The 19,637-nt window shown below is 44.4% G+C and overlaps 1 protein-coding gene across 4 annotated transcripts in view; it reads left to right on the top strand.

Moving 5' to 3' along the window:
• The window catches only part of hdac4 (histone deacetylase 4), a 236,352-nt gene that overhangs the window by 80,709 nt on the left and 136,006 nt on the right, over positions 1–19,637 (top strand). For 2 of the 4 annotated variants that reach the window (XM_055870842.1, XM_055870841.1), the window contains exon 3: positions 569–637. In XM_055870842.1, the coding sequence (XP_055726817.1) occupies positions 569–637 (69 nt within the window). Of the gene's footprint in view, positions 1–288; positions 638–19,637 lie in introns of those variants that run through there. The other 2 variants (XM_055870840.1, XM_055870839.1) reach the window with 1 other exon arrangement.

Genomic DNA, 19,637 nt, shown 5'->3' with positions numbered 1-19,637 from the left:
TCATGTTACCACTATAATTATCATCCTCACCAAGACGCACCCTACTGTGTGTGCACGCACCCGTATGTCTGTGTGCGTGTTTGTCTGTCTGTGTGCGTGTGTGTGCACGTGCAAACATGCGAGAAATGCATGTGTTTGTTTAAACAGTAGAAGCATACATAGGTGCCTGCATACTCGATTCACATTAGTTTATTTTTACATGCCTCTTTCTCTCTCCTCTCCCTCCCTCGCTCCCTCCCCCTTTCTCTCTCTGTGCAGACACTGAACCAATCACGTTGAAGTCATAACAGAACGCTGAGCACATGCAGCTTCAACTGTGTTGCAGCACTAGGCTAGGCAGAAGCCTCCTCTTCCTCTGCTCTTCCTCTCCTCATTCAACTGGTTTTCTCTACTGCTCTACATCCCTGGCTTCCCCCTCTCCCTCCTTCTCTTTCTATCTCTCTCTCTCTCTCTCTCTGGGATATGTAGTCTTTTAGCTGGGCCTCAGTAGATTATACACATTCCCCTTTGTTATCGATGCTGCGGACCATATTTGAAACGGACTCTCCTTCCTCTCTCTCCCCTGCAGATGGACTGCCCAGGAAAGAGCAGCCCTTGGAACTTCTGAAGCCATCTGGCCTCAACCACATCCAATCTGGTAGGAGCACCATAACTCTCTCTCTCTTGCTCTTTCTCAAGCTCTCTTGTTTTCTTTCTCTCTCTATCTTTCTTTCTCTGTCTCTTTCTCTCTCTCTCTCTTTCTCTCGCTCTCTTTCTCATCTTTCTCTTTCTATATATTTTTATCTTGTCTCTCTCTCTTTCCCTCTCTCTTTGTCTCTCTCCTTCCCTCTCTCTTTCTTGCCTCTCTCTCTTTCTCCTCTTTTTATCTCTTTCTTTCTCTCTCTCTTTCAATGTTTATCTCTAGCTCTCTTTCCTTCTTTCTTTCTCCCGCTCTTTCTTAACCTCTTTCTCTCTCCCTCTGTGTGTCTGTGTGGTGTGTGTTTGGCTCTGCTGTGGGCTCATGCCTTACCATGTGTGTCCCTGCAGGTCTGGCTCAAGGCTAGAGACCAGAGGAAGAATGCGTCACTAAGCAACATGTCTGCACGCACATGCAACCCATACTACCCCCACAATCCCATACACAGAGTCTATGGTAGAACACACGTGCATGTAAACGTACACACACCGCTCGTGTCGCTACATGCTAGGATTACTTTCACCGTCAAATACTATCATCATCACCTGCATGTTGGCTAAGGGGTCATTTTATTTTGCGAGAGTGGCTGCGAGATGGAGCAGGGAACGTGCGGTGAGGTATCAGACGGCTTGGAACAACCCGACACAACAATCGTCCCTCAGAGCATGACACTTGGTAATGACTATTTCAGTGGGACAATATGTTAGTTCACCATACGCACACTCACACCATGCACACGAATGAATGCACACACTCACACCAACACATGCACATGCGAATACACTCATGCGCGCACACACGCACCCTTGTGCACGCACACACACTCACACACACTGGACTGGTGGCTTTGGGCTGGGGTCATATACTCACAATAGTTATTTTTAGGGGGTAGATCAGCTTTAACATTGCAGATAGATTGTGGCTTACATCAATGTAATTGTCTGCATAATTTACCATCCCCAATATATTTTTTTATATAAAGTATATATCTTTTTATATATATTTCCCCTTATTGTCCCCTAACCCTAAAAGCCCTCGCCTAATTGGAGTAAATTAATGGACAACAACAGGCTTCTACTTCCAGCTTATACATAATATATACATTTTACAGAAACAGCATATACAGTACCAGTCAAAAGTTTGGACAAACCTACTCATTTTCATCATAGCGCTTCATGGTTTTTGCGACTGCACTTGAAGAAACTTTCAAAGTTCTTGACATTTTCCAGATTGACTGACATTCATGTCTTAATGATAGTAATGATAGACTGTCATTTCTCTTTGCATATCTAAACTGTTCTTGCCATAATATGGACTTCGTCTTTTACCAAATAGGGCTATCTTCTGTATTCCAGCCCTACCTGAATGGCCCTACCTACCTGAACCAGCCCTACCTTAACCAGCCCTACCTAAACACATTAAGATGGGAATAAATTCCACAAATTAACTTTTAACAAGGCACACCTGTTAAATTAAATACATTCCAGGTGACTACCTCATGAAGTTTGTTGAGAGAATGCCAAGTGTGTGCAAAGCTGTCATCAAGGAAAAGGGTGGCTACTTTGAAGAATCTCAAATCTAAAATATATTTTGATTTGTTTAACACTTTTTTGTAAACTACATGATTCCATGTGTTATTTCATAGTTCTAATGTCTTCACTATTATTCTACAGTGTAGATAATAGTAAAAATATAGAAAAACCCTTGAATGAGTAGGTGTCCAAACTTTTGACTGGTACTCTATATGCTGTTTCTGTAAAATGTACAGTTGAAGTCGGACGTTTACATACACCTTATCCAAATACATTTAAACTCAATTTTTCACAATTCCTGACATTTAATCCTAGTAAAAATTCCCTACTTTATTTTAAGAATGAGAAATGTCAGAATAATAGTAGAGAGAATGATTTATTTAATATTTTATTTTTTTCATCACATTCCCAGTGGGTCAGAAATTTACATGCACTCAATTAGTATTTGGTAGCATTGCCTTTAAAATGTTTAACTTGGGTCAAATGTTTCGGGTAGCCTTCCACAAGCTTCCCACAATAAGTTGGGTGAATTTTGGTCCATTCCTCCTGACAGAGCTGGTGTAAAGGAGTCAGGTTTGTAGGCCTCCTTGCTCGCACACGCTTTTTCAGTTTGGCCCACAAATTTTCTATGGGATTGAGGTCAGGGCTTTGTGATGGCCACTCCAATACCTTGACTTTGTTGTCCTTAAGCCATTTTGCCACAACTTTGGAAGTATGCTTGGGGTCATTGTCCATTTGGAAGACCCATTTGCGACCAAGCTTTAACTTCCTGACTGATGTCTTGAGATGTTGCTACAATATATCCACATAATTTTCCATCCTCACAATGCCATTTATTTTGTGAAGTGCACCAGTCCCTCCTGCAGCAAACCACCAACACAACATGATGCTGCCACCCCCGTGCTTCACAGTTGGGATGGTGTTCTTCGGCTTGCAAGCCTCCCCTTTTTTCCTCCAAACATAACGATGGTCATTATGGCCAAACAGATCTATTTTTGTTTCATCAGACCAGTGGACATTTCTCCAAAAAGTACGATCTTTGTCCCTATGTGCAGTTGCAAACCGTATTCTGGCCTTTTTATTGTGGTTTTGGAGCAGTGGCTTCTTCCTTGCTAAGCGGCCTTTCAGGTTATGTCGATATAGGACTTCTTTAACTGTGGATATAGATACTTTTGTATCTGTTTCCTCCAGCATCTTCACAAGGTCCTTTGCTGTTGTTCTGGGATTGATTTGCACTTTTCGCACAAAAGTACGTTCATCTCTAAGAGACAGAACACGTCTCCTTCCTGAGCGGTATGACGGCTGCGTCGGATGAATGTGTTACCTTCAGGCGTTTGGAAATTGCACCCAAGGATGAACCAGACTTGTAAAGGTCTACAATTTGTTTTCTGAGGTCTTGGCTGATTTATTTTGATTTTCCCATAATGTCAAGCAAATAGGCACTGAGTTTGAAGGTAGGCCTTGAAGCTTCAAAAGCTTCTAAAGCCATGACATCATTTGCTGGAATTTTCCAAGCTGTTTAAGGGCACAGTCAACTTAGTCTATGTCAACTTCTGTGTCATGCACAAAGTAGATGTCCTAACCGACTTTCCAAAACTATAGTTTTTTAACAAGAAATTTGTGGAGTGGTTGAAAAAAGAGTTTTAATGACTCCAACCTAAGTGTATGTAAACTTCCGACTTCAACTGTATATATATATTATGTATAAGCTGGAAATAGAAGCCTGTTGTTTTCCATTAATTTACTCCAATTAGGCGAGGGCTTTTAGGGTTAGGGGACAATAAGGGATAATATATCAAAAATATCTATTTTATATATTAAAAAATATATATATGGGGGATGGTAAATGATGCAGACAATTACATTGATGTAAGCCACAATCTATCTGCAATGTTAAAGCTGATCTACCCCCTAAAAAAACTATTGTGAGTATATGACCCCAGCCCAAAGCCACCAGTGTTGTGTCCAGTGTGTGTTTTTTCATAGTTGTGACGTATTCACTATCATTCTACAATGTAAACTCAGCATAAAAAGAAACATCCTCTCACTTTCAACTGCGTTGATTTTCAGCAAACTTAACATGTGTAAATATTTGTAGGACCATAAGATTCAACAACTGAGACATAAACTGGACAAGTTCCACAGACATATGACTAACAGAAATTGAATAATGTGTCCCTGAACAAAGGGGGGGTCAAAATCAAAAGTAACAGTCAGTATCTGGTGTGGCCACAGGCTGCATTAAGTACCACAGTGCATCTCCTCCTCATGGACTGCACCAGATTTGTCAGTTCTTTTTTTTAAAAATTTTTTTTAAACATTTTTTATCCCATTTTCTCCCCAATTTTCGTGGTATCCAATCGCTAGTAATTACTACCTTGTCTCATCGCTACAACTCCCGTACGGGCTCGGGAGAGACGAAGGTCGAAAGCCATGCGTCCTCCGAAGCACAACCCAACCAGCCGTACTGCTTCTTAACACAGCGCGCCTCCAACCCGGAAGCCAGCCGCACCAATGTGTCGGAGGAAACACTGTGTACCTGGCCCCCTTGGCTGGCGCGCACTGCGCCCGGCCCGCCACAGGAGTCGCTGGAGCGCGATGAGACAAGGATATCCCTACCGGCCAAACCCTCCCTACCCCGGACGACGCTATGCCAATTGTGCGTCGCCCCACGGACCTCCCGGTCGCGGCCGGCTGCGACAGAGCCTGGGCGCGAACCCAGAGACTCTGGTGGCGCAGTTAGCACTGCGATGCAGTGCCCTAGACCACTGCGCCACCCGGGAGGCCCGATTTGTCAGTTCTTGCTGTGAGATGTTACCCCACTCTTCCACCAAGGCACCTGCGAGTTCCCGGACATTTCTGGGGGGAATGGCCCTAGCCCTCACCCTCCGATCCAACAAATCCCAGGCGTGGTCAATGGGATTGAGATCCGGGCTCTTCGCTGGGCCATAGCAGAACACTGACATTCCTGTCTTGCAGGAAATCACGCACAGAATGAGCAGCATGGCTGGTGGCATTGTCATGCTGGAGGGTCATGTCAGGATGAGCCTGCAGGAAGGGTACCACATGATGGAAGAGGATGTCTTCCCTGCAATGCACACCGTTGAGATTGCCTGCAATGACAACAAGCTCAGTCCGATGATGCTGTGACACACCGCCCCAGACCATGACGGACCCTCCACCTCCAAATGGATCCCGCTCCAGAGTACAGGCCTCGGTGTAATGCTCCTTCATTCGACGATAAACGTGAATCTGACTACGCCTGGTGAGACAAAACCGCGACTTGTCAGTGAAGAGCACTTTTAGTCCAGCGACGGTGGGTTTGTTTCCGTAGGCAACGTTGTTGCCGGTGATGTCTGGTGAGGACCTGCCTTACAACAGGCCTACAAGCCCTCAGTCCAGCCTCTCTCAGCCTTTTGCGGACAGTCTGTGCTACAAATAAAGAAAAACCCTTGAAGGAGTTGGTGTGTCCAAACTTTTGAGTGGTACTGTACACATTCATTCATACACACATACACATAACATATAAATATATACACATACATACATATAAATACATGCACATACATTTTTTTAAATATTACTTTATGACCCTACAACCCTTCCCCTAATTGGAGTAAACTAGTGAACAACAACGCTTAGGCCTCTACTTCCAGCTTATACATACTATGCACATTTTACAATAGTTATGTTTTGTTTGTTATTAATTCTGTCCTTCCTCGACCCTCACTTAAACAACACAATGTAACTCCAAGTCAATCACACTTCTGTGAAATCAAACTGTCCACTTAGGAAGCAACACTGATTGACAATAAATTTCACATGCTGTTGTGCAAATGGAATAGACAAAAGGTGGAAATGATAGGCAATTAGCAAGACACCCCCAATAAAGGAGTGGTTCTGCAGGTGGTGACCACAGACCACTTCTCAGTTCCTATGCTTCCTGGCTGATGTTTTGGTCACTTTTGAATGCTGGCGGTGCTTTCACTCTAGTGGTAGCATGAGACGGAGTCTACAACCCACACAAGTGGCTCAGGTAGTGCAGCTCATCCACGATGGCACATCAATGCGAGCTGTGGCAAGAAGGTTTGCTGTGTCTGTCAGCGTAGTGTCCAGAGCATGGAGGCGCTACCAGGAGACAGGCCAGTACATCAGGAGACGTGGAGGAGGCCGTAGGAGGGCAACAACCCAGCAGCAGGACCGCTACCTCCGCCTTTGTGCAAGGAGGAGCAGGTGGAGCACTGCCCGAACCCTGCAAAATGACCTCCAGCAGGCCACAAATGTGCATGTGTCTGCTCAAACGGTCAGAAACAGACTCCATGAGGGTGGTATGAGGGCCCGACGTCCACAGGTGGGGGTTGTGCTTACAGCCCAACACCGTGCAGGACGTTTGGCATTTGCCAGAGAACACCAAGATTGGCAAATTCGCCACTGGCGCCCTGTGCTCTTCACAGATGAAAGCAGGTTCACACTGAGCACATGTGACAGACGTGACAGAGTCCGGAGACGCCGTGGAGAACGTTCTTCTGCCTGCAACATCCTCCAGCATGACCGGTTTGGCGGTGGGTCAGTCATGGTGTGGGGTGGCATTTCTTTGGGGGGCTGCACAGCCCTCCATGTGCTCGCCAGAGGTAGCCTGACTGCCATTAGGTACCGAGATGAGATCCTCAGACCCCTTGTGAGACCATATGCTGGTGCGGTTGGCCCTGGGTTCCTCCTAATGCAAGACAATGCTAGACCTCATGTGGCTGGAGTGTGTCAGCAGTTCCTGCAAGAGGAAGGCATTGATGCTATGGACTGGCCCGCCCGTTCCCCAGACCTGAATCCAATTGAGCACGTCTGGGACATCATGTCTCGCTCCATCCACCAACGCCACGTTGCACCACAGACTGTCCAGGAGGTGGCGGATGCTTTAGTCCAAGTCTGGGAGGAGATCCCTCAGGAGATCATCCGCCACCTCATCAGGAGCTTGCCCAGGCGTTGTAGGGAGGTCATACAGGCACGTAGAGTCCACACACACTACTGAGCCTCATTTTGACTTGTTTTAAGGACATTACATCAAAGTTGGATCAGCCTGTAGTGTGGTTTTCCACTTTAATTTTGAGTGTGACTCCAAATCCAGACCTCCATGGATTGATAAATTTGATTTACATTGATCATTTTTGTGTGATTTTGTTGTCAGCACATTCAACTATGTAAAGAAAAAAGTATTTAATAAGAATATTTCATTCATTCAGATCTAGGATGTGTTATTTTAGTGTTCCCTTATTTTTTTGAGCAGTGTATTTTTTACGGACACAGTATGTTTTACGTTAGTTATCTTGTTATTATTAGTCCCAGCCTTCAGCTCCATTCATCCCCTCCCATATATCTCATAAAACCATCCATATTGGATTTATATTTGCCATATATTTTTCAATTGTGCTGTGATGCTTCACAAAGGTTCTGAACCTTTCTATTCTCATAGTTTCTACAGATTGTACAGTTATTATTATATTATTGATCGATTGACTTTGACTTTTCAGATTACCCAGTAGTGCTATCTGCAGGGTTAACGCCAGGTAAATATTGCAATTCTTCAGCCATTCCTGGACCTGTGACCAAAAACAAGCAACATATGGACAGTACCAAAACAAATGATCTAATGCTTCTGTCTCTTTGCAGAAAAATCTAGAGAGTTGGGAAGGTTGTACCCCCCATATAAATAACATTCTATTAGTTGCAAGAATTTTGTAGAATAATTTAAATTGAAAAATTCTAAGTTTTGAATCCGGCGTCGTTTTGCGTATCAGTTCATATAAACCATGTGCCATGGAGTCGGTATGTCAAAAATCTCTTCCCAACTATTTTGCAATCTAAATGGAACGGCTGTCAATTTTTTGGGTCCTTAAATGATACTGGTATACTTTTTTATTTATCACAATTTTCTTTAACCAATTATGGTCTTTAATGTAGGGCCGACAGACAAGTTCCTTACTTTCTCCCCCTTCCACTTGCTTCTTCCATTTTTGTCGTAAAGCTGCAATTAAATGTAATTTTGAGTAGAGCAGACATTTCCATATATTTTTGTTAACTGCATGTGTGGCATAACTCCACCAGTCGTATTTATGATATCATTTACAAAGATTGTCGTTTTCATACATTTTTATCTCAAAAAACATTGTTTTTAAAAATAATTTGTATATTTGAATTTAACCATACAATTTATTGTAATGTTTGTTCTGTCTTTTCTGGAGGATTAAACTGAAATTGCAACTAACTTTCTATAGCTTGTTTTAAAAAATAGCTATATTTTGGAGATTATTTCCTTTTCAAATAACTGAAAGTGTGAGGTCGTAATCTGAATAAAGGGGGAAAAAGTAATTATTAATTTTACTAATCTGCTAGAGAACTAGTTCAGATTTAAGAATAACTTTTGTATGACTGAAGCCTTTAGTGACAGGTCTAATGCTTTAATATTTAATCATTTCTGCCATCCGAATTCATATTCGTTATATAAATAGGCCCGTTTAGGCCGTTCCAAATAAAATTGAATATGTTTTGCTCATATAATTTAAAAAACAAGTCGCTAGCTGTAGGCAAAACCATAAGCAAATAGGTCAACTGGGATATGACTAAAGAGTTAATCAGGGTGATTTTTCCACAAATAGACAGGTATTTTCCTTTCCGTGGTTGCAAGATCTTATCTATTTTTGCTAACTTATTCATGAAAATGTATTGTAGTGAGATCATTTCTTTCTTTTGGGATATGAATACTGAGTATGTCCACTTTACCGTCAGACCATTTTATTGGTTACCTACACAGTAATGTAAAAGTTGTATTTTTTTGTGATCCAATACATAACAATACACACTTAGCATAATTTTGTTGTAATCCAGAGAGGTTAGAAAAAGTATCTAGATCCTCTGTGGCTGTGGAGGGATCCAAATTGTGGATTTAAAAAAATGGATCATCAGCGTACAATGACAGCTTTGTTTTTAAGCCCTGGATTTCTAGGCCTTTGATATTATTGTTGGATCTGATTTTAATAGCGATGGGCATAACAAATACAGTGCATTTGGAAAGTTTTCAGACCCCTTGACTTTTTCCACATTTTGTTAGGTTACAGTCTTATTTTATTCTAAAATTGATTTAAATATTTTTTGCCCTCATCAATCTACACCCAATACCCCATAATGACAAAGCAAACACAAATATCACATTTACATAAGTATTCAGACCCTTTACTCAATATCTTGTTGAAGCACCTTTGGCATCGATTACAGCCAAGAGTCTTCTTGAGTATGCCGCTACAAGCTTGGCACACCTGTATTTGGGGAGTATCTCCCATTCTTCTCTGCAGATCCTCTCAAGCTCTGTCAGGTTGGATGGGGAGCGTTGCTGCACAGCTATTTTCAGGTCTCTCAAGAGATGTTCGATCAGGTTCAAGTCCGGGCTCTAGCTGGGCCACTCAAGGACATTGAGACTTGTCCCAAACCCACTCCTGTGTTGTCTTGGCTGTGTGCTTAAGCTCGTTGTCCTGTTGGAAGGTGAACCTTCGCCACAGTCTGAGGTCCTGAGCGCTCTGGAGCAGATTTTCATCAAGGATCTCTCTGTACTTTGCTCCATTCCTCTTTGCCTCGATCCTGACTAGCCCCCCAGTCCCTGCCGCTGAAAAACACCCCCACAGCATGATGCTGCCACCACCATGCTTCACTGTAGAGATGGTGCCAGGTTTCCCCAAGATGTGACGCTTGGCGTTCAGGCCAAACTGTTCAATCTTGATTTCATCAGACCAGAGAATCTTGTTTCTCCTGGTCTGAGAGTCTTTAGGTGCCTTTTGGCAAACTCCAAGCGGGCTGTTATGTGCCTTTTACTGAGGAGTGGCTTCCTTCTGGCCACTCTACCATAAATGCCTGATTGGTGCAGTGCTGCAGAGATGGTTGTCCTTATGGAAGGTTCTCCCATCTCCACAGAGGAACTCTAGAGCTTTGTCAGGGTGACCATCGGGTTCTTCGTCACCTCCCTGGCCAAGGCCCTTCTCCCCCCGATTGCTCAGTTTGGCCGGGCGGCCAGCTCTAAGAAGAGTCTTGGTGGTTCAAAACGTCTTCCATTTAAGAATGATGGAGGCCACTGGGTTCTTTGTGACCTTCAATGCTGCAGACATTTTTTGGTAACCTTCCCCCGACCTCATAGCTTGGTTTTTGCTCTGACATGCACTGTCAAAAGTGGGGCCTTATATAGACAGGTGTGTGCCTTTCCAAATTACGTCCAATCAATTTATTTTACCACAGGTGGACTCCAAATCAAGTTGTAGAAACATCTCAATGATGATCAATGGAAACAGGATGCACCTGAGCTCAATTTCGAGTCTCATAGCAAAGGGTCTGAAAACTTATGTAAATAATGTATTTCTGTTTTGTATTTGCAAAGATTTCTGAAAACCTGTTTTCGCTTTGTCATTAAGGGGCGTTCTGTGGAGATTACTGAGGATTTTTATTTATCCACTTTAGAATAAGGGTGTAACATAATTTTCAAAAGTCTGAAAAAGTCTTGAATACTTTTTGAAGGCATTGTATATAAACAGTACCGGACCCAAAATCGAACCTTGTGGAACGCCACGTGGGATATGTATTTTCTCTGAGTTATGTTCACCAAGGGTGACAGAAAACTGTCAACCGGTTAAATAGGTCCTAAACCCATTTAGAACTGGAGCGGAGAGGCCAACCCACCTCTCCAGTCTGTCCAGAAGAACATCATGGTCAATAGTGTCGAATGGAGCACTTAAATCCTAGAGTACAAGGACAGAGAGCTGTTTGGCATCTGTGTTGGCTCTAAGATCATTTAACACTTTAACTAAAGCTGTCTCTGTGCTGTGGTGGGCCCAAAAACAAAAAATAATTTAGCTGTTTGAAAATCAATATCTCCAGAATTCTACTTAAGAATGGAAGGTCAGAGATTGGATGAAAATTGCTAAGAGCTGAAGAATTTAGATTATGTTTCTTCAGAAGGTGTTTCACAATAGCAGTATTTAGTGCAGTGGAGAAAGTGCCTGTGAACAGGGAGTGATTAACTATAGCTTGTACTTCTTCAGATATGCAATTAAAAACTGTTTTGAGTTTGTCTTATTTACTGCTTTAGCACACTCTGCCAACCCTATGTCCTAGCCATGTCTGAATCCTGGCTTAGGAAGGCCACCAAAAATTCTGAAATTTCCATCCCCAGCTACAACATTTTCCGTCAAGATAGAACTGCCAAAGGGGGCGGAGTTGCAGTAGTTGCAATCTACTGCAGAGATAGCCTGCAGAGTTCTGTCATACTATCCAGGTCTGTGCCCAAACAGTTTGCCCTGGACTCCATAGATGAGGGGCAATCAATTCACATATCTTCAGAGTTCATTCTGTTAGGTGACCTAAACTGGGATATGCTTAACACCCCGGCCGTCCTACAATCTAAGCTAGATGCCCTTAATCTCATACCAATTATCAAGGAAAGTTCCAGGTACAACCATAAATCCGTAAACATGGGCACCCTCATAGATATCACTCTGACCAACTTGCCCTCTAAATACACCTCTGCTGTCTTTAACCATGATCTCAGCGATCATTGCCTCATTACCTGCGTCCGTAATGGGTCCGCGGTCAAACGACCATCCCTAATCACTGTCAAACGCTCCCTGAAACACTCAAAGCACTGGCCACTTTTCCATAAAGGCCTGATTGGTGGAGTGCTGCAGAGAAGGTTGTCCTTATGGAAGTTTCTCCCATCTCCACAGAGGAACTCTAGAGCTTTGTCAGAGTGACCATCGGGATCTTTGTCACCTTAGAAAGGCGAGCAGGCACAAAAACATCCTGTGGCGTACTGCATTAGCATCGAATAGCCCCGCGATATGCAGCTTTTCAGGGAAGTCAGAAACCAATATACAGAGTCCGTTAGGAAGCAAAGGCTAGCTTTTTCAAACAGAAATTTGCATCCTGTAGCACAAATTTCAAAAAGTTTGGGGACACTGTAAAGTCCATGGAGAATAAGAGCACCTCCTCCCAGCTGCCCACTGCACTGAGGCTAGGAAACACTGTCACCACCGATAAATCTATGATAATCGAGAATTTCAATAAGCATTTTTCTACAACTGGCCATGCTTTCCACCTGGCTACCCCTAACCCGGCCAACAGCTCTGCACCCCCCGCAGCAACTTGCCCAAGCTCTGTCAATCACTGCATTCTTATCGGCAGACTCAATAGCCTTGGTTTCTCAAATGACTACCTCGCCTGGTTCACCAACTACTTCTCAGATAGAGTTCAGCGTGTCAAATCCGAGGGCCTGTTGTCCGGATCTCTGGCAGTCTCTGTGGGGGTGCCACACGGTTCAATTCTCGGGCCGACTCTTTTCTCTGTATATATCAGTGATGACGCTTTTGCTGCTGGTGATTCTCTGATCCACCTCTACGCAGACAACACCATTCTGTATACATCTGGCCCTTCTTTGGACACTGTGTTAACAAACCTCCAAACGAGCTTCAATGCCATACAACACTCCTTCCGTGGCCTCCAACTGCTCTTAAATGCTTGTAAAACTAAGTACATGCTCTTCAACCGATTGCTGCTCGCCCGATTAGCATTACTACTCTAGACGGTTCTGACTTAGAATACGTGGACAACTACAAATACCTAGGTGTCTGGTTAGACTGTAAACTCTCCTTCCAGACTCACATTAAGCGTCTCCAATCCAAAATTAAATCTAGAATCGGCTTCCTATTTCGCAACAATGCCTCCTTCACTCATGCTACCAAACATACCCTCGTAAAACTATCCTACCTATCCTTGACTTCGGCGATGTCATTTACAAAATAGCCTCCAACACTCTACTCACCAAATTGGATGTTGTCTATCACAGTGCCATCCGTTTTGTCACCAACGCCCCATATACTACCCACAACTGCGACCTGTATGTTCTTGTTGGCTGTCCCTCGCTACGTATTCATCGCCAAACCCAGTGGCTCCAGGTCATCCATATGTTTTTGCTAGGTAAAGCCCCACCTTAATTCAGCTCACTTTTCACCAGAGCAACACCCACCCGTAGCACGCGCTCCAGCAGGTATATCTCACTTGTCATCCCCAAATCCAACACCTCTTTGGCCGCCTTTCCTTCCAGTTCTCTGCTGCCAATGATTGGAACGAATTGCAAAAATCGCTGAAGCTGCAGACTAATATCTCCCTCACTAACTTTAAGCATCAGCTGTCAGAGCAGTTTACCGATCACTGCACCTGTACACAGCCCATCTGTAAATAGCCCACCCAACTCCCTCATCCACCATGTTGTTGTTTTTTTCCCTATTTTGCACCCAAGTATCTCTACTTGCACATCATCATCTGCACATCTATCACTTCAGTGTTAATGCTAAATTATTATTTTTTCGCCTCTATGGCCTATTTATTGCCTTACCTCCCTAATCTTACTACATTTGCACACACTGTAAATAGATTTTTCTATTGTGTTATTGACTGTACGTTTGTTTATTCCATGTGTAACTCTGTGTTGTTGTTTTTGTGGCACTGCTTTACTTTATCTTGGCCAGGTCGCAGTTATAAATGAGAACTTGTTCTCAACTGGCCTACCTGGTTAAATAAAGGTGAAATAAAAAATGAAAACTGTTTTGAAGAAGGTGGTGGGGATAGGATCGACAAGGCAGTTAGAAGGCTTAAGTTGCGATATCACTTTCCTGAGCATGTCTGTGTCAAGCAGGGAAAATAAATCCATGGTGCCTTTGCGTGGTAGGCCAGGGCACATATCATCAATCTTCTCATCACGTCTTGCTTGGCTGATACCCAGCCTAATGTTTGTTATCTTATCTCTGAAATATGCCGCAAACTCATTACATTTAGATGTGGAGGAAGTTTACATAGGTTTGTGGGGTTAGGATTTATCAGGCCATCAATGGTTGAAAAGAGCACTCTCTAATTATTCTGATTATTAGTGATCAAGTTAGAAAAATGTGCCCGTCTGGCATTTCTAATTGCCTTGTTATATATGCCAAGTTGCTCTCTCAGAATATCATAATGGACATGCAACTTTGACTTTCTTCACTTCCGCTCTGCCGTTTTGCAATTTCTCTATCATTTATTATTTTCTTCCCTCGTCCTTCACTCTGTTTGGATGTGGCCTTTTTCAACTTTACTGGAGCTATGGCACACAATTGTTGCCCAACTTCGGAGTTAAGATAGCTTTACTTAATAATGCGCTATGGGCAACAAGGTAGCAAAAAATCCACAGTTATATCAGATAAAGCAACATCAACAATAGAGGATATGTCAACAGAAAGCTCCTTGGTATTAACCAGGCCTAGAGTATAGGTGGACCCAGTAACATGTTCGATAAAGTCCATAGGGCTCAAAAGATTCATACATTCAATGACCTTGTAGTTAGTTTCTTTGTCAATATGAATATTAAAATCGCCCAACACAATTATTCTATCATAGTTCTCAAGGACAATAGACAATAGTTCAGAGAAATCAGTAAAGAAAGTGGGGCAGTGAGAAACATGCAATCATCTTTGCGCACAGTAATGAGGCCATTCGCAAGAAAGATTTTACTAGTGATTGCGCTAACATTTAAAAGTGCCATATTCAATGAGAAAAGTCCCATGGAATAACAACCGACTTATTAACGTTACAATCACGTTTTCTGACAGTCTCTAATCTATCAGAATGGTAGGAGATGACAGTTTGTATAAACTCACTAGAAGGCAGAGGTAAACTAACATGAATTAGGTAACTCACAGTAACCATAGTTCCATTTCTATTGGATTTGATATGGTTTCCAAGTCCTTTGTTGCTTATTCTGACAGGGAGGACTGGAGCAATACCAGACCCTGTCTGTCAGTCTCTAAAACAGTTTGATGTTGCTGGGACTGGAGCACTACCAGACCCTGTCTGTCAGTCTCTAAAACAGTTTGATGTTGCTGGGACTGGAGCACTACCAGACCTGTCTGTCAGTCTCTAAAACAGTTTGATGCTGCTGGGACTGGAGCACTACCAGACCCTGTCTGTCAGTCTCTAAAACAGTTTGATGTTGCTGGGACTGGAGCACTACCAGACCCTGTCTGTCACAGTCTCTAAAACAGTTTGATGTTGCTAGGACTGGAACACTACCAGACCTGTCTGTCAGTCTCTAAAACAGTTTGATGTTGCTGGGACTGGATCACTACCAGACCCTGTCTGTCAGTCTCTAAAACAGTTTGATGTTGCTGGGACTGGAGCACTACCAGACCCTGTCTGTCACAGTCTCTAAAACAGTTTGATGTTGCTAGGACTGGAGCACTACCAGACCTGTCTGTCAGTCTCTAAAACAGTGTGATGTTGCTGGGACTGGAGCACTACCAGACCCTGTCTGTCAGTCTCTAAAACAGTTTGATGTTGCTGGGACTGGAGCACTACCAGACCCTGTCTGTCAGTCTCTAAAACAGTTTGATGTTGCTGGGACTGGATCACTACCAGACCCTGTCTGTCAGTCTCTAAAACAGTTTGATGCTGCTGGAACTGGAGCACTACCAGACCCTGTCTGTCAGTCTCTAAAACAGTTTGATGTTGCTGGGACTGGAGCACTACCAGACCCTGTCTGTCAGTCTCTAAAACAGTTTGATGTTGCTGGGACTGGAGCACTACCAGACCCTGTCTGTCAGTCTCTAAAACAGTTTGATGTTGCTTAGACTGAACGCGTGTTGGTTGGTGGCGTTACACTGCCAGGTTGATTTTATTGACTTATTTTGTATTTCTGACCGGCAGGCTGGTTGGTTGGCTGTTTGTGTGCGTTGCTGGTTGGGTGGCTAGCTGGCTCGTTGGATGGTTAGTTGGTGTTGATGAAGGACTGGTTTGTTGGCTGACTGACTGACTGGTTGGTTGGCTGGTTAGTTGGAGTTGCTGAAGGACTGGTTGGTTGGCTGGCTGGCTAGCTTGCTGGCTGGTTGGATGGCTGGCTGGTTTGCTAGCTGGTTGGTTGGCTGGCTGGTTTCAGTGGCGCATTTTTTCTTACATACTTAGACGTATCTAATCTAGCCACCACAACACTTTCTAGAACGTCAAAGGAAAGACTAATGAAGTCCCCTAAACCTGTTCCAAATGCTGTCGAAGAACCCACAACCATAGTAAATGTTCACATGTGAGCCCTCACTCGAGGAGTGCAGCAGGTCAGGCCAGTATAAGAGGGTACTCAGTAGTGTCCCGTTGTTCTCCTCTAGGATAGGCCACTAACTAGAAGCGCAAACAGCATGACCATCCATTTACTGTTCCCAGGTAACCCCTCTCTAACCTGCACACAAGTTTTAATGAAACTCTCTCTTCCTCTGAGCTCCTCTCTTCTTTTCTCTCTTTCATCACCGGACTGCATGTCTCGTCTCCACTCGCCGTAGTTCTCAGTCAAAGTGCTGTGTGTGTGTGTGTGTGAGACAGAATGCGTGTGCCGGAGCCTCTTTGTGTGCAATGTGTGTGTGTGTGTTTGCGCACCTATCTTTGTGTGCGAGGTGCTCTCTGCAAGCGCTCTGATTTTAGCAGGACATCTCTGTTTTAGTAATGGTGTGTGTACATGTACGTGTGCCTGTGTTTTTGTGTCACCTAAGCCCTTGCGCCACACTCATGGTTCACAGGAACATGGGATGAGCCAACCAACGCCATTCCAACACCAGCACGGGAGTGACACGCCATCAACACATCAATAACACGTCACAATGTGACCGAGATTAGATTCGTAGTGGTGGAAGCCTGATACATCTTAATGTCATTTTTACTCACTGTTTACTTTTAGACTGATAGGACATAAGTAGAATATAGCTTTCGCCCACCCTCTATGTTGGTAGCAGTGTCAAATTTCAATCAATTTTATTTTATAAAGCCAGTTGTCACAAAGTGCTGAACAGATACCCAACCTAAATCCCGAAACAGAAAGCAATGCAGAGACAGAAGCACAGGGGCTAGGAAAAAACTTCCTAGAAGGCAGGAACTTGGGAAGAAACCTTATTGCGGAACTAGGCTCTGATTGATGGCCAGTCCTCTTTTGGCTGTACAGATGAGGGAGGGGAGATGACGAGAGGGAGCCTCTTCTGATGATTGAGACGCAGCCCAGGTCAAAGCCAGGCCGTATTAAAACTCCTCCACTTCCGTTTGTTTATCACTCAACGTGAGGGAGGGAAAATGAATAGAAATATGGAGATGTGGCGCACTGGGATGTGTGTTAGACGCCCACATTACACTGCGTGAAGACCACAGCGCTGTTCTCATCAACATCGTTCCAGCTTGTCAGCAGCACCTGGCGCCAAATGCATACTTTAATAGTTGGTGGTTTCTCTCCGCCGAAGCCAAATGAGTCGACTGTGTGTGTGGGTTATTAGTCAACTCCAAAAGTGCAACACTTGCCCATCTGGAACTCCAGGCTCAAGCGTATGCTCAAAGTATTTGTACGCTTTCTGTTGGTAGAGTGTACTGGAGTGAGTGGAGAGGGATGTGTGTAACAGGAGGAAGAGGGATGGGTGAGTAGGTTGGTTGGGACAGATATGTGTAACAGGAGGAAGAGGGATGGGTGAGTAGGTTGGTTGGGACATATGTGTAACAGGAGGAAGAGGGATGGGTGGGTAGGTTGGTTGGGACAGATATGTGTAACAGGAGGAAGAGGGATGAGTGAGTAGGTTGGTTGGGACAGATATGTGTAACAGGAGGAAGAGGGATGGGTGAGTAGGTTGGTTGGGACAGATATGTGTAACAGGAGGAAGAGGGATGGGTGAGTAGGTTGGTTGGGACAGATATGTGTAACAGGAGGAAGAGGGATGGGTGAGTAGGTTGGTTGGGACAGATATGTGTAACAGGAGGAAGAGGGATGGGTGAGTAGGTTGGTTGGGACAGATATGTGTAACAGGAGGAAGAGGGATGGGTGAGTAGGTTGGTTGGGACAGATATGTGTAACAGGAGGAAGAGGGATGGGTGAGCAGGTTGGTTGGGACAGATACGTGTAACAGGAGGAAGAGGGATGGGTGAGCAGGTTGGTTGGGACAGATACGTGTAACAGGAGGAAGAGGGATGGGTGAGCAGGTTGGTTGGGACAGATACGTGTAACAGGAGGAAGAGGGATGGGTGAGTAGGTTGGTTGGGACAGATATGTGTAACAGGAGGAAGAGGGATGGGTGAGTAGGTTGGTTGGGACAGATACGTGTAACAGGAGGAAGAAGGATGGGTGGGTAGGTTGGTTGGGACAGATACGTGTAACAGGAGGAAGAGGGATGGGTGAGTAGGTTGGTTGGGACAGATACGTGTAACAGGAGGAAGAGGGATGGGTGAGTAGGTTGGTTGGGACAGATACGTGTAACAGGAGGAAGAGGGATGGGTGAGTAGGTTGGTTGGGACAGATACGTGTAACAGGAGGAAGAGGGATGGGTGAATAGGTTGGTTGGGACAGATACGTGTAACAGGAGGAAGAGGGATGGGTGAGTAGGTTGGTTGGGACAGATATGTGTAACAGGAGGAAGAGGGATGGGTGAGTAGGTTGGTTGGGACAGATACGTGTAACAGGAGGAAGAGGGATGGGTGAGTAGGTTGGTTGGGACAGATACGTGTAACAGGAGGAAGAGGGATGGGTGAGTAGGTTGGTTGGGACAGATACGTGTAACAGGAGGAAGAGGGATGGGTGAGTAGGTTGGTTGGGACAGATACGTGTAACAGGAGGAAGAGGGATGGGTGAGTAGGTTGGTTGGGACAGATACGTGTAACAGGAGGAAGAGGGATGGGTGAGTAGGTTGGTTGGGACAGATATGTGTAACAGGAGGAAGAGGGATGGGTGAGTAGGTTGGTTGGGACAGATATGTGTAACAGGAGGAAGAGGGATGGGTGAGTAGGTTGGTTGGGACAGATACGTGTAACAGGAGGAAGAGGGATGGGTGAGTAGGTTGGTTGGGACAGATATGTGTAACAGGAGGAAGAGGGATGGGTGAGTAGGTTGGTTGGGACAGCAATGTGTAACAGGAGGAAGAGGGATGGGTGGGTAGGTTGGTTGGGACAGATATGTGTAACAGGAGGAAGAGGGATGGGTGGGTAGGTTGGTTGGGACAGATATGTGTAACAGGAGGAAGAGGGATGGGTGAGTAGGTTGGTTGGGACAGATATGTGTAACAGGAGGAAGAGGGATGGGTGAGTAGGTTGGTTGGGACAGATATGTGTAACAGGAGGAAGAGGGATGGGTGAGTAGGTTGGTTGGGACAGATATGTGTAACAGGAGGAAGAGGGATGGGTGAGTAGGTTGGTTGGGACAGATACTGTATGTGTGAATACTAATAGAGTGTGAGTAACACGCTCGCCGTTTCTTCAACTGGGAGGTGAGAGGGATGCAGTGGAGGTGGAACCCCACACCTGATGGTGTGTGTGTAGCTTGTTTAATTACTATGCGTTAGGTGTGTGTGTGTGTGTGTGTGTGT

This window comes from Salvelinus fontinalis, chromosome 19 (assembly GCF_029448725.1).
Source record: "Salvelinus fontinalis isolate EN_2023a chromosome 19, ASM2944872v1, whole genome shotgun sequence".
Classification (NCBI taxonomy): Eukaryota; Metazoa; Chordata; class Actinopteri; order Salmoniformes; family Salmonidae; genus Salvelinus; species Salvelinus fontinalis.
Note: the sequence above shows the minus strand (reverse complement) of the source record. Positions and strands in the feature narration are given on the sequence as shown.